At 53.9% G+C, this 15745-nt stretch overlaps 1 protein-coding gene across 1 annotated transcript in view; it reads right to left on the reverse strand.

Moving 5' to 3' along the window:
• PAX2 (paired box 2) overlaps window positions 1-15745 on the reverse strand; it is a 95940-nt gene that overhangs the window by 36255 nt on the left and 43940 nt on the right. The window contains exon 6 of the mRNA XM_004701313.2: window positions 14658-14777. Within this exon, the coding sequence (XP_004701370.2) occupies window positions 14658-14777 (120 nt within the window). The remainder of the gene's footprint in view (window positions 1-14657; window positions 14778-15745) is intronic.

Here is a 15745-nt window from a genome sequence, read left to right on the forward strand (position 1 = left end):
GAAGCCAGGAGGGAAGGGGGCTTTGTTAGCTCAAAGGACACAAGCAAGGCGGAAAAATTACATACCAGGCCGCCCTAAGTATGCTTGTTTAGAGAAACTGCTTGCATTTATGAAGTCTTTGGTGCGGAAAGCAGGGTTGCAAATGACTGCATCAGAGCGACAGTAAAGGCCATTAATTTCCTGTTATGTTTTCCTGTGTTGGGGGCTTTATTAATTTAATTTTACACTGTCGAACAACAGCGAGAGCTGACACTGCCACACCGAGCGGCTGGCTGGGGTTTTCTTTTTGTGTGTGTTGCTGAAGCTTTGCCTGACATGCAAATCAACGCTATTACCGGAACCAATAAAGATGTGGAGGGAAGCGGGAGGGATGCAGAGGTGGAGGGGAAGCGGGAGGGGTCAGGGGAGAAAGCCACCCTTGGCCAGTGGCTGTTTCCCTCAGGGCCTAGCACCTCCGGGTGGCCCAGAGGGCTCTCCACCAGCCGCAGTGCTGCCCGCCATCACTTCCCCTTCCACCCTTGTCTCGCCTGGACCCTTTGCTTTCCCATGACTCTCCCTCTGGCACCCCCCCTCTCCAAGTTGCAAAGGCACAACTTGAATGGGAGCATGAAGAGATGAGAGAGAGAGGCGCTGGCCTCTCCGTGGCCCCCACCTGTCCCCAGCCACGGCGCAGACCAGAGACATGACGGCCCATCTGCACCATGGACCCAAGGCCTTCCTTCACTCTCCTTTCCAGCTGTTTCTCCTCCTCGCTCCCCTGTCCTCCAAAGTCAAGGACCCTGGCCTGAGCGCACCCTTCGCAGGAAGAAGGTTCTAGAAAGGCGAATATTCCAACTGGCATGGACTCTTCTGCCCAAACATCGACAAACGTATGTCCTTCAAAATTGCAGGGGTGGGGGATATTGACTCGAATCGCTTCTCCTCAGAGACCTCAGCCCCTAGCCTCAGCAGCTGCACGGCACCCACTTGGTCCAGGCCGAGCCGCTGCAGAAAGATGGATGCTGACATTCGGGTGGGATCCCAGGAGGCTGCATTCTGGTCCCTTTGACTCTCTAGTCCGCCGGCCCACTCCCCCAAGTCCACCCAGGCTGCCCCTCACCTGGAGCACTTTCCAGCTAGTGGATGCCACCCACAGCCCTGCACGCCATACCTCCAGGTGCCCACACTGCCCCTGCATCTGAGTGGGCTGCACTGCCCGAGGGGCTGTATGTGGGCTGGGGGTGGGTGGGTAGGTGGTGGTGAGCGAGATGGGCATTACCTTATAGACACAACTTGCCTGAACACCCACCCACACCCCCAGCCCCTAATCCCAGGCTTTGAGACCTGCCAGAGCCTGGGAAGATCTGAGTGGTGTGTGTGTGTGTCTGTGTGTATGTGTGTGTGCACGATTCTCCCTGTGTGTCGCTAGCTGCCCGCACTTTCTGCTTCAGGAACTGTCTGGCAGGCTCTGAGAGGCTGCTGGATCAGCTCCAGCTCACCCTGGGAGGAGAGCATCAACTTCATAAACTACATTTACTTTCACGCAGCTTCCTGGGGCTCTTTCCTCGGGCTTTGCTCCCTTCCCCTCCCTTTTCTGCTCTGTCTCCACCATTGCATCCCTGCCCCTGGGTGCACCGGAGGCAGACAGACAGGCAGACACACACACACACACACCCTCACCCCCTCAACCCCCTACTGCCTGCACTTCCAACAGCGCAGCCTGGGGCAGAGGGAGGCAGGGAAAGGCATTCTCGGCCAAGCCTGGGGGTCCTCCGCCCCAGGTCTGGAAAGGACCCCCAGTTGCCCAAAGGAGATGCATACAAAGGTGGCTTTGAAGTCGGCAGTGAGGGAGGGGCTGCTGACACTTGGTGGGGACGGGCAAATGGGGAGCCACCTGGAGGCTGGGGCCACGGCCCTGGGAAGGGAGGGCGAGCCTGCAGGCCTGTGGGCAGGTTGGGTTTTGTGAGGCCTCCCTTGTCTGGTGCTGTCAAGGTCAGCAGGTTCGGGTTCACCGAAGGGTCAGGATGGTTTGAATTACGGGCTCTGCTGCCACTCGGCTCTGAGGCTTGTGATCCGTCTCCCAGCCCTCCCCCAAGACTTCCTGGCCTTTCCACCCCCACGGGGCAGCCTGGGAGGGTCCCAAAGAGACCCCAGGCCACCAAAGCCCTGAGGAAGGCAGGGTGGGAGGCAAAGGGTGGGAGAGGCTGGCAGGGCTGGTTCCTCTGGCTCCCCAGCACCACAGGGCTTCCTTCTCTACATTCTCTCCAAACCCTCTTTCCAAGGGGTCCCTCAGGTCAGCTGCCTGCCCTTCTCAGCTGTCTGCTGGCCTGCAGGAGGGGGTGCCCGGGGAGGTGAGCCGAGAGCAGCAGACTGGGGGGACACTCTCCGCGTGGCTCCTCCCTCCTGCGTCCAGAGCCTGCACTTAGGGGAGAAGGGCAGAGCTGAGGCAGCGGATTTCTCGCTAGGTGTCCTTGCAGTTGGGGTGGGGGTGGGGTACAGAGCGGAGTCTACCCACAGAGCTATGAAGGAGGTGCCAAATGAGGGACTAGTACCTCAAAGATAGACTCTGAAGAGGTGGGTATGCATACAAGTGCGCACCTGCATACAAGTATTCGAGGAGGGTGGGAGCACCAGATGGCCTTGGCTGAGAAAGACTTCCAGTGATGGAGGGACACACAGTCACTTCTCCATCGTATCTGTGCATCCTCTCCTGGCAGGTAGGGCCCACCGACCCAGTGTTGCTTGGGGGCCTGTTACTCTGAAGCTACTCTTGCTGTTAAAACCTAATTAGAATAGTTCCCCAAACGAGCCCATGCCACTTTTGCTCCCCAACGGCATGAACTAGTCAGACGACTAAGAGGGGGAGCGATAAGGCAGCCGCAGTCTCTGGCTACAAGCAGGGATCCATGTGGAAATCTAGGTCCCTGTGTCAGCTGCACACACTCAAGGCTACCCCACACACACACACACACACACACAGAAAGCACAAGTCCAGGGGTGTGCCAGGTCCAAGGGAGAGTGCTGGCATAACCCACACCTCCATTGGCATAGATGACGCGGCCACTGTCACACGGGCTCGAGGAGAACACGACCCAGAGAGCTTGGCTCAGCTATGTGATCTCACTAAGATAGAAATAAATGCTCCTTAGGCCTAAACAGGCTAATTACTAGGAAGATATATCCTAACCGGGAATGCGTATTCATAAGTGACTTGTGTGTATCTTAAAAAGTCTCCCCTTTGAATCTAAGGCCCCCTTTGGGGCGCTGGAATATACATTAGCCAGGTATTGAATACCAAAACCAAAAAAAATCAAACTCACAGCCATCGAGTTGATTCATCGCTACCCTAGGTAGGGTCTGCGCGGCTATCATTCTATGGGGGAGCAGTTAGCCGCCTCTTTCTCTCTCGGATCGGCTGGTGGGTTTGAACCGCTAACCTGACAGTTAGCAGTCCGATGTTTCCCCAAGAGTACCACCGGGCTAAACCTAGACAGACGACTCCCTTGCCGGAAACTTGCTTTCTGAACTTTCACAGGACTTCTCTGACAGCTCTAGGGGGTTAGCGTGTGTCTGAACGGACGTCCTCCCAACAATAACTCACAGAACCCCAAACCCAACACAAGGCCATTGCCATTAAGTCGATTCTGACTCCGAATGACCCTCCAGGACAGAACAGAACGGCCCCACCAGATTCCCAGCTCTGCCCATCTTTGCAGCAGCAGGTGCCACGTCTCTCTTCTGAGAAGCAGCTGGTAGGTGCCAACCGCAGACCTTTCCATTAGCTGTTGAAAGCCTAATCGCTGCGCTACCAGAGCCCCTCTTCTTATAAACCTAAATTCTGCTCCACTTCCTGGGGCTGCCAGACTGTCTTTTTCGGTTGCCCCAGGAGCCTGAGAAACCAGAACCCAAGCCATTGCCACCGAACCCTGACCAGCCCCTGGGACCCTGTGTGCGACGAACGGAACCACTCGGTGGCCAGGGATCTGCATAGAAACTGACGGCCTGGCCTTTCTATCTCAGGACTACAGGGGGCTTCCACCCACCCACCTAGGTTGCTAGTTGAGCACAAACCCCCAGCTCCACCAAGGGACCTTCAAGAGCCCTGGCAGGTGAAGATGGGGGCTCAAAGAGAGGAAACACCAGAGAAGCTCTGCTAGTCCCTGCCCAAGTACAACGTAAGCTCACTTTAGCACTCAGCGCATGCTCGTAAGTGGGTATTTTCCAAGAGAGAACCTGGATGGCCGTGTGTGTGTGTGTGTGTGTGTGTGTGTGTGTGTGTGTGTGGTGATAAACAGACAGCACGGTCCCTAAGTGCTGTGTTTCGGTAAGGAGTTGGCACAACCCGGTTTTGTTTACCCAATGCCATGGGCTTCAGCAAGGCCGTGTGCCCTCTCCAGGCCCCTGCTTCCAGCTCCTCCAGGCTGAATCTTGTCCCACTAAAACAGAGTGCGCTCAGCAAGGCTTCTCCCAGCTCTTCCCAGGCGGGGAGGGCTCAGCTCCTCTCTGCCTCTGCCAGCCTCCAGCGTCTGGTCCCTACGGCTTCAGAGAGCAGAACCAGAGGCCCCTGCCTTGGCCTCTGCCGGTCTGCCAGCCCTCACTCTGTTCAGAACCAGCCTGCCTGGGAGCAGACCGCCTTAGACTACCCACCCCCCCACCCAAGCCCCACCTCAATCAGCCTCCTCCAAGACCAGTGGCTGTACCCCAAAGACCCAAGGCCCGGGCAGCCTGGGTGTGGCACCCTCTAGTCTCCTCGGGGGTTCCTCCTTGGCCCCTTTTCTGAGGCCAGCAATCTTCCCGATGCCCCGCCAGACAGTGAGCGGAGCGGGGAGGAGAAGTCGGTGACCAGGGCATGCCTGGTTTACATTAATGAGCTACACGGAGTGTGAGCCAGCCACCGAGGCAGCCTACAAAAGGAGGCGATCTTGGCGGCCAGGAGCCGAGCTGCTCAGGTAATTGGTTTATCTATCTGGAAGCAGGGGGAGCAATCTCGGCACAGACAGACTAGCAGTAAAGTCTTTTCCTTAAGGCTATTTCCTTTGTCTTTTCAATTGCTTGCACATCCATGTGAGAGAGGGAGAGAGTGTTAAAGAGAGAGGGAGAGGGAGAAATGTTAATTTGTGAATTAATGGCTTTTCTCAGCGGAATTGTAAATTCAAATGTCACCTCACACGGTGACACCACGGCTGGTCTGCTGAAGAAGCAATGATAAGATCCCCCACCTCCCTCGGTGCCCCTCCCTCCCCAAAGATAGCTGTGGAGTGGAACATGCTACTTTTAATTTGCTATAACAACACAACAGAGGTATGCAGTAATGACTGCCTTCGTCTCCCTCCTCCTGGCTTCGCCCCCCCCCCAAGACCAAAGGGCTCCCCATCTCTTCCCTCCCCACCTCCTTGCTCTCCTGAAACAGCACCTCACCTCACCTCGCTGCCCCCCACCCTGCCCCAGCCAGGGCCTGATCACATGGAGGTGGGGGGGGGGGTGCCTTTGGAATTGACGATGCTGCAACCCTCTCTTCTCCTTCAATAATCAGGGAATTAATGACCCTGAAGTTAAAGTGAGGCTGATACCGAGGCCCTGCCCAGCGTTGGGAAAAAGCCTTCATTGTTTTCAAGCAGGAGGCGGGCAGCAGTGAGGGAGATTCATGGATGGAGATTGAATATGCAATTTTCTTTCACCTTGCCAAGAGCTGCCCCTGGGCTGTGCCTGGCCTAAATTTTTCCTTTTACCATCTCTGCCTTATCCGGCCCTCCCACCTCCCTTCCATTCTTTCCAGAAAATTACCTTCAAAATTGATTTCCACTTTTACAAACAAATATAATGGGAACACAGGAAAAAACTTGGGCCGTGATGAATTAGGGCTGTCAGGTGCTTCCAGGTCTCCTTTGCTTTTGTTTTACTACCTGATCTGCTCTTTGTTTTTCCAAGAGCTGGAAAAAGTGCCCCCCAGCCACAAGGTGTCTGACCCGTCAGGCCACTGGGGCCTCAGCCCCAAACCCCATCAGTGACCCAAGGCAGAAGCGATCCAGGCCCCGAGGCGCTACCAGCTGCTTAGTTGTGGCTGAAGCCTGAGTGGCCTCCTCCCTTTCCCGCCTCTCTGGCCCTTAGGAACCCCCTCTCTGGATGGTCTCTAACCGCCACCCCCCATCTATTTCCCCTGACCCCCACACCATGTTCCCTCTGGCCCCCATACCTCTTAAAGTCCAGACCAGATGCAAACCTCCACCTCCTCTAATGTGGGCAGGATCAGTGTATACCTCAACTAGAGTAAATAAGAGACAGACAGACACTGAGAGATCCCGAAAGGCAGGCAGGGCGAAGACCAGTGCAAGACTGGAGATTGGGAGAGCAGGCTCCTCTTGAAAGGGTGACGAGCTCCCACACAACCTGAGGCGGGCTAGGGGTCCCCCACCTCAGTGTCTTTAGCCTTGGGCCCCAGGTCACCCCTGGAGACAGGCTCCGGGCCTCCCCATCCAATTACCAACAAAATGCAAGGTGAAGCCTACGGGGCCCTTTGGGCAAAGTTCTAGGCACACCTGGGCCTCAGCTCACAGGTGCTTCAGGCCTGACTTGGAGCTCTCTCTGCTCACCGGCCTGTCCACATCCCAGGAACGTGCTCACACCGGAGGAGCTCTTCAAGCGCTCCTATGGCCCAGCAAATTGCACACACGTTCCCACCACTTGGCATTCCACATCCCCTCTGCACCCAAAGATCTTGAGATGGTACTCACACTTGCATTAGCAGGGTAAAAACTTATAGATGGGTCCATAAAACAAACATAATCAGCTTGTATGTGGGAGCAGAAACACACTGATGGATGGAGGGAGTGATGCTCCCAGGGGAGACGAAGAAGAGGGTGCTGTCATTATTTACACACAACTAAATGCCTGTGGATGCTAAGTGATGGCATGTGGCCCATCTGGGTAGTCGCAGAGCCAATGAGTAGGTGGACAGAGGCCCTCTAAATCACATGTGGGAGGCTGGGAGGCTGACGTCTTTTCCCCTCTGCCCTGGTCCTGTCTGTTAGCTTATCCCCAGCAGCAATTCCTCGAGGCTGCCCTAGTTCTACAGAACCACACCAAGGTTAGAAGCCTGTGTCCAGAAACTTGGTTTCCCCTAGCAAAATAACCCTGCCACTCGGGCCTCTCCCTTGAGACACACAAAGACCCATCTTCCTAGATGGGGTTGGCTCTGTCTTTTATGTCCTTGACCCTCTCTACCATGCCCACGAAGGAAGTCCCACCACATCTCCATTTTATGGAGACAACGAAGCGGGGTAGAGGTTGACTTGCCCAAGGTCGTGCCACCAGTAAGCGGTATTAGGATTCAAATCCAGCTGGCCCTCACGCCGGAGTCCACTCTCTTCCCACAGGGCCACTCTTCCCATCAGTGCTGGGCTCCAGGGACTGCACAGCTGGCCTCAGCCCTCACTGACCTGCCCTTGAAGTCTGTGCAGGCTTCTCGGGCTTAAAGCCAGGGACCCTAGGCAGGGCAGATGCTGCTCATTTCCACAGTCAGATCCCCTCCCTGGCTCCAAGTCTAACCTGCACACACACACACCAACCTCAGAGACTTCTCAAAGGGAAACTACCCGAGGAAATAAACTGCTTCTTCCAGTTAGGGCTTCATCCAGTGCAGAAGGGAACTATTAAAGGCAGTGACAAGCCCCGGCCATTTGCAGCCATGCAGCCTGACCTGCTGCAAATACACAATTGCACTGGCTTGGCACCACTCAACTTGCACAATGAATTGCGCGCCCTATTAATGGAAGGCAAAACCAGAGCCCCACGCAATCTCACACACACAACGGAGGAGGGGAGCAGCATACGCCCCTCATACAGACCTACAGACTCTCTCACCATTCAACTTCATTTGGATTTTTGCACACACGTGACCTAACTGTGCTGTGATTCAGCCTCGGCACTGGGAGAGAGTGGCTTTGGGCTCCAGCTGCAAGCAGCTGAGTAAAGGGAGAGGATTTTGGATTGGGAGGCCTGAGTTTTCAGGAACACAAGAGTCTCTGGCCTCCAGTTGTGGAAGCCAGGCCTCACAACATTCAGGGAATCTGTGTCCCTTCGGGGGCCCCAGGGACTCCAGCTTCCCATGTCCCCATGAGGAACTGCAGCCAAGAACAGGTGAGCATTTTAGCATGTTCTGGGCACCCTGTCCTCTTGGTCTGACAGCCAGCCAGTCTTGCACGCTTCATAACACAATTGCTTATCTACTCCTAACTCGTTCTGGGGGCTTCTGGACTCATAGGGGGTTGGGATGAAGGTTCTTGACGAGCACATTTCTCAAGAGAGAGCCTGTGAGATTTCCACCCTAGCCCCCACCCTCACCCCCACACCCCCGACCTCCAAAAGATCAAGGAATGAGAAGGAATGTCAAGCAGACTCGGTCATTGTCAGTCTCCTTTCCCCCCAGCCCTGCACTAATGATGATCAGCCCTTTACTAATCCTCCCGCAGCAAAGCCTGCTGCTGATACTAAGAACATTGACCGTATTCCGAGAGCCAATGCCAAGAATGCTCTGGTTATTTCCACTGTGAACACCAATAACTAACACTGAGACCGTCTCCCAGAAGGCCAGCTCATACTGCAGCGACTCTCCCCACTAGTGCGCCAACTGTCCCCAAGGCTCACAGCTTGTCCTCGGGGCATGACACTTCTGTCCAGAGGCTCCCTACCTCAGTCCAAAGGAAGCATCAAAGATCCTTCTAGAACAGTGGTTCTCAACCTTCCTATTGCCGAGACCCTTTCGTACAGTTCCTCATGTGGTGGTGACCCCCAACCATAACATTATTTTTGTGGCTACTTTATAACTGTCATTTTGTTACTGTTATGAATCATCATGTAAATATCTGATATGCAGGATCTATTTTCATTGTTACAAATTGAACATAGTGATGAATCGCAAAAACAGTCATTATTATGCAATACTTCTTTCTAATGAAAAAAAATGAAATTTTGTCTTGAAGTAGGGTGTAGCATGTGTAACAGTCTTCAGGCTGGGTACTTGTATGTGGGCGTATCTGCATGTGGGCGTATCTGCATGTGGGCGGACTGCCTGGAGATGGATAGAGGATCTGAAATATTTGTTTTCTGATGGTCTTAGGTGACCCTTGTGAAAGGGTCATTTGATCTCCAAAGGGGTCTCAACTCACAGGTTGAGAACCGTTGTTCTAGAAGATAAAGCCCCTCTACTGTTCTGTCCTTGACATGCAGTCCCCAACACCCCTCTGCTCCCAAGTCCGGTTTATTCCCTTTTGCCTGCAGTCCTGGCCCCAGAACTGAAGGGCACACCTGAATGGCTGTGTAAGCCCTGCCTGTGGCTGCCTGCTGCCACCCGCCTACGAGCGAGCGGCTTTGCTACCTTGGCCTGACTGTGGAGTTGGGCTACATCATCTTGACACATAATTATCTCCCGTATTCTTAATCATCCGAGTTGCTCCCTAATGCAAAAGGGGGCCTGGCTGCTTGGAGGCACCCAGCATGGGGGAGGGGAGGAAAGGCAGTGAAAAGGCTTCACCCTCTCCTTCCCTTCCCACCTGGCTCCAATGGATCAAGTCCAGGGTCAGGGAGCGCATGCCTCCTCCCTGGACTCTGGGCTGCTCCCAAGAAAGGATAGCTAGGTCTAGCCTGGGTCGGTCAAGAAAAGGCAGGAGTTAGGTAAAGAGAAAGGAGGAGTTGGGGCAAAAGAATCCCACCACCCCCACACCAAAAAATGCATGAAGGGCCTTTAGTCCTTCATGCCACCTGGCAAGACCTGGAAGACAGTGCTTCAGCAATAAGAGGAAACTTGGAGGCCCATTAGTCCTCACCTAGAAGACACCTGGAGACATGTCCCTGCTTCCATCTCAGTTGGTCTCACCGTTGGAACAAGAACATCCCCAACCCAGCACTTCTCCTATCGATTCCTGATGACGCTTTCAGAAGAAGTCCAAGCTCCCAATGGGGTCTAGGCTTGGCCTGACTCACTGCCTTATTTATTGACTTATGTTCAAGTTCAAACAGATAACTCACTCTTTAAAAATGACTCGTGTTCTCCCAAAATATGTGTTCTAAAATCCTAGCTTCTATGCCTGGGATGATAACCTCATTTGGAAATGGGTGGTCTTTGCCATGTTGATGAGGGAGGGTTGGTGAAGGATCGGTATATCTTCAGAGATCTAAAGGAGGCTAAACGAGCCAGCAAGAAAAGAAGCGGAGCCGGAGGGAAGCCAAGCCACATGAAGCTGGCCCAGGAGCAGAGGTCCAGAGAGAGGAGGGAGGACACTGTTCCAGTGCTGACAGAGGCGGGAGAACTTCCCCTAGAGCTGGCACCTGGAATTTGGACTTCTAGCCTCCTCGACTCTAAAAAGATAAATTTGTCTGGGATAAAGGCATCCCCTTTTGGCATTCCTGTTTTAGGAACACTGTAACCAAAGCAGAATTGAGCACTGGAAAGTTCTAACAGCTACTTAGAATGTGGAAGTCTTGGCATTCGGTAATGGGTGAAGCCTGGGAGAGTTCTAAGGTGTCTAACGGTAAAAGTCTAGAACGCCGTGACGCGACCGGTAAAATTATGGACATCAAAGGTAATTCTGGGGAAGGCTACCAGAAGAAAGGAAGGGAGCTATTGACAAAGTCACCACTAGTTCAAGAGTACAGAGAGCACCAGCACCAGTATGTTGCTAGAAATACAGGTGCTAACTGAACTCCTGGTGAGTTTTTCAAAGAAAATTATGAGCATGGGATTGAACGACAAAGGAAGAGTGGTGTTTTTAAGCAGTGGCAAAGAACTTGTCTGAACTGTGTTTGAATGTTTGTTAGAAGGTAGAACTTATAAGTCGTGGACTTGAATACCTGGCTAAGATTTCTAAGGAAGCTCTTAAGGGGGCTATGGAATTTCTCCTTGCAACTTGTAGAATGTAGAAGAAGAGAGATGAACTTAAACATGAACTGCGAAACAAAGACACAATTTAAGGATTTGGAAAGTTTCCTTGTATAAACAAACCATGGATGGACATGTGTCCTACAATACTCACCAGAAATGTGGCTCCACAATATTTTGTTAAAGAGATTAAGTCAGTGGCTGGTGGATCTAACGATCGCAGCACAAACAAAAACCCTTAGTGTAGACCAAGGGCTCGAAAGAAAAGAGCACTGTTTGCCTCTTGGAATCCTAAGGCGGGAGAGGAGCTACATCTGCTTCTCCCAAGGAAGGAAAGTGACCAACCCTGGCGAAGCTTGACAGTCAACAGAACTGTCAGAGAGAGTGCAGGAAGCAGGGCCTCGTTGGTTTTAAAAGGTGGGGCAAATCGTCTCCTAGACCTCAAAGGGTGGGGCCACAGTCTCCCAGATTTCAAAGGGGACAATGTTCACCAACTTGGTTCTGGAATACAGGCTGCCACCAAGGAGTGCCAGGAAGATGGGGCCATAAGGCAAAAGTAAGTGGGTAGGGCTGCCATGCCCAAGGGGGGAAAGACTGAAGCCGCCCCTGATAGATGGGCCACCATTCAGATGGACTAGGAGACCCTGGCTGCCCAACGTCCAGGGGGCAGAGCTGCCATCCCAGTGGGCCTGAAAGGCAGAGCTGAAGCCCAGAGCCAAGGGGTCACTATGCAGATTCCAGAGATCATGGCCAAGACCCAGAGTCTGGAAGGAAACAGTCCTGCCCTAGAGGTCTCAGAGAACAGAGTATTAGTTTCAAAGCTGCTGAACATTGCTCGATGGGTTTTAATCATACTTGAAACCTGTTGCCCCTTTTCTGTCTCCAACGTATCCCATTTACCACGGAAATGTCTCCCATGGATGTTTCACCACTGAACTTCGGGAGCAGCTAATGTGTGTTCTAGGTTTGTAGGCTCACAGATGAAGAGGAATTTTGCCTCAAGCTGGAATATGCCTAAAATCTCACTCCTGCTTGATTTAGATGGCTCAGAAGATGGGATTTCGGAATTGGACTTAAGACTTTGGGGATGATGTGACAGGGTGGATGAATTGGGGTGGGGCCAAAGGGTCAAATGTTATGGATCAACTTTTGTCCCCTCCCCCCCCCTAAAAAAAAGTATGTGCTGCAAATCCTCACCTCTATGTCTGTGGTTCTATCATTTGGGAATGGGTGGTCTTTGCTCTGTTAAGGAGGCAGGATTAGTGTAAAGTGTTACTTGAGTCGTCTCTTTTGAGATATAAAGAAGCTTAAACAAGTAGCAAAATGCAGCACAGCTGGGAGGAAGCGATGTCAAGCCTCCTGAAGATCAGCCGGCAGCAGAAGCTCAAAGAGGGAAGGACCTTCCTCCAGGGTTGACCAAAAGAGCCACCTTCCCCCAGCTGGCACCCTGCACTTGGACTTCTAGTCTCCTAAACTGAGAAAATAACTTTCCACCTATGTACGGTGCTTCTGCTGTAGCCGCACTAGATAACTAAGCCACCCATCCACCTCCCTGCCCTCACCTCCCACCACTCCCCCTTGTTCTTCAGTGCAGCCAAAGCGCTCTGCATTTTCCCACCAGCAGGACTTGCTGGGCACAAGTCCCAGGCTATCAGAATGTCACACCACCATTGTCTTTGGTCATCCTCCCCACCCATCTGCGCGTCTGTCCTCAAACAGCACCCCTTCCTGGTGCTTTACGCCCTCCTGCCTCTGAAGTGGCCGTGGCTTACAGCCCAGATCTCTATTACAACACACATATCTGATGGGCCTTTTTGCGCTCTGGGTTCACGTGCGTTCTACGCCCTGCCAGACGACACGGTCCTTAGGGACAAGAATCATATCTTGTTCTGCTTTAGGCTTCGGTAGCACCCAGCCTTTCTTACAACTGATGTGCACGAAAGGTTCATTAAACTGAATAGACTAGAAACAATGAGCGAACATGATCAACTGTTCCGAAAGGAGGTGCTGTGTTCTGGGCCCGCCCGGCCCGCCCCTGGGTGGCTACAGCCTCATGCCAGCGCCTCCCTACCCCCACCTCCCTTCATGGCCAGAGGCACCCAGAGAGCAGAGGACATGCTTGGCTCCAACCTCAAGTTAACAGAGACTAACAGTCATGACAGAGGGGCTTCTGTAGCTGCCTCCACCCCTGCACACCTCACTGCAAAAACAAGCAGCGTCCGTGATGCGAAAGAGAAGCCGCCTTTGGGGGTTTGAGGCAGAATCTTCTAAGCCAGAGGGTACCAGAGGGCTTGGCTCTGGCCCCAGTATGGGAAGAAGTGCCCCTCGGGGGAATCGGGGCTTAGGGCTTTCACTCAGCCTCCCCCTGCCCATCAGTGGCTGCCGCCAAAACAACCACAATGAAATTTAGTGAGTGGCAAAGGCCGTGGCAGCCAAATGGGTTTGGATATTTTGGAAGAAGGAGAAATAGAGCCAGACAAGCTGTTTCCCTGTGAAACGAGGCCATTAGGGCTTCTGGAAGGAGGCCAGCACCAGGTCACGCCTGTCTTTCCAGACCTAGGGCTCTCATCCACTCTGTCCCTTCTGCTGAAGGCCAAGGCTCTTTCTCTCTCCTCACCCATAGCCTGGGTCCAGGAAGCCTCCGACCATTGGTTCAGGGAATCCCAGCTTTCTCTTTTCTGATCCTCACCCTCCGAAGCTACCCCCATCAAGGGCGTGTCTGTGTTTGGGATGGCCGTATCCTTTAGGGTCCAAACAGGATCTTTGTGAGAGACGCTGACTGGGCAAGATGCAGCCACAACAGGCAGACACGGGGACTGCCCTGGGCTCAAAATGGACTCTACACTCACCCCATTGATGCCCAGCCTTCGTGGATACTGTCCATTTTGTGGGCGATACCCATAACACCACACAGCTTCCCTAGGCTGGGCTACATCTTCCCCAGTGGGGGCCCTAGGAGAAGCGGGGTGGGGGCCTGACTGGAGACACTGTGACACCGTGCCCCTGCTTATCTCCCTGGGCTTTGATCTCATGCACCCGAAGAGAAGCAAATGCTAACCAAGGGATCCCTCCTGCCACAACATTCGGAAACACTTTCCCCACTGCTGCCAGGGCAGGGGAGACCTAAGACCGCAGTCTTTCTTCATTTCAGTGGCCCTCCGCCCCCATTTGAATATTTCCTTTGCTCCTCTCCATTCTCCTCCATGCCCTCTTCCCTTTGAGCTACCACCCTCTGAAGGGTGCCAGGAGTGGGGAGGTTGGGGAGAGAGCAAGTGAGGACTTCAAGTACCATCTCCTCCCACCAACAAGTGTCGAGGGCCCTGTCCCTAGGTAGTTCATGGGGGGTGATGCCCATGTGTTACAGAGAAAAGACACCCAGATCAGCTGCAAATGACATCACTCGCTACCTCCTGCTGGGGTGGGATCAGGTGAGGACAGGCAGGCTGGCCTTACATCCTCAGGTCAGAGACCAGATGTCCCCCAATCTCCCCAACCTTCCCGAGGTAAATGGCTCAGGCTCCTCCTCCTGGCATCCCACAGGGACCGAGGGGTGAGTCCCAGTGGAAGGGGAGGTGGTTGGGGTTGAGCAGATGGTGAAGCTGATGGCCCCACCAGCAGCCTCCCGCCCTCTCTCCAGGAGCCAGCAGGGCAGTGGGGGGACCTGGGCTTTGCTACTAAAATTGATCTCATAGCAGACAGCTGCAAGGCCGGGCCGAAACCGGAGCTCTGTGTCCGAGGACAAAGCATGCAAAAGGGAAGCCAAACCTCTCCCCTCCTCCCTACGCTCAGCTTCCCTCCTCCCTACCTTCATCACGTTTCCTCTTCTCACCGTTGGAGCGAGGAATCCCCAGGATCCCATTGATGGAGTAGGATCCCACTGGATCATTGGAGGCGCTGGAGACAGGAGGGGAGGCCGTGCTGGGAACTGGGAGAAAGGGAGGAGAATGTGCTATAAGGAGAATGGCTGTGATCTCCGGCCAGGGCCCAGCAGAGGAAATGGGGGAGTGGGGAACCTGGAGTCCCCTTCTTCCTCTGGGGCTGGAAGGGGAACACGCTGCCACATATACAGTCTCAGAACAAGCCCAGTGCCATCCAGTCAATGGCCGGTCACAGTGACCCTATCGGACGGGGTGGGCTCGCCCCTGTGGGTTTCTGAGACCATAACTCTCTAAGAAAGTAGAAAACTCTTTCTCCCATGGAGCAGCAGGTGGTTCAGAAGTGCTGACCTTGCAGTTGGCAGCCCGACCTGGAACCACTAGGCCACCGGGCCACCTAGACGCTCTAGGTCTAGGGCGACTCAAACCGTGCTCAGCCCAGGGGTGGGTGAAGGCCAGCTGACTGCAGGCCTTTGAGGTCACCCTATCGACGTCACTCTGTTTCCTAAACTCACTCCCCTGAGGATGGATCAAGGGCAGGCCCAGGAAAGGCCCAGAGTGATTTCACCTGGAAAGCCATTCCTCCAGAGGGCGTGGCTCCAAATTGGGCTTCCTCACCCCCCAGGACTGAGCAAACGCCTCTGACAAACCGGGGTTCGCTGTTCCTCAATGTCGGGGACTGTGTCGTCGCCAGTCCTGATTTAGGCTATGACGTGGTGAGGTCAGCCTCCAACTCTGCGGAAGACACAGGACAGGCCCGGTCCTCCCCAACGCACACAGTTGCTTCTGGTCCAGAAACCACATGAGCAGTTCCTACTCTTCCCTTCAGGGCACAGGTGAATAAACTTGTTCACTGAGCAGTGATCGGCTCGGGTACAGCCTGGCCTCACCCTCCTTCCCAGCACACGCTGTTATACAGGCTTAATAAATAATAGCTCCTGCCAACTCCAGGAGGGCTGGGACCAGCCATCGCCACCTCCTACTGGTCAAGAGAGAAGGGCACCGCTGCCAAGAGGGG

This window comes from Echinops telfairi, unplaced genomic scaffold (genome assembly GCF_000313985.2).
Source record: "Echinops telfairi isolate 266 unplaced genomic scaffold, ASM31398v2 ScPeMD7_70;HRSCAF=299, whole genome shotgun sequence".
NCBI lineage: Eukaryota > Metazoa > Chordata > Mammalia > Afrosoricida > Tenrecidae > Echinops > Echinops telfairi.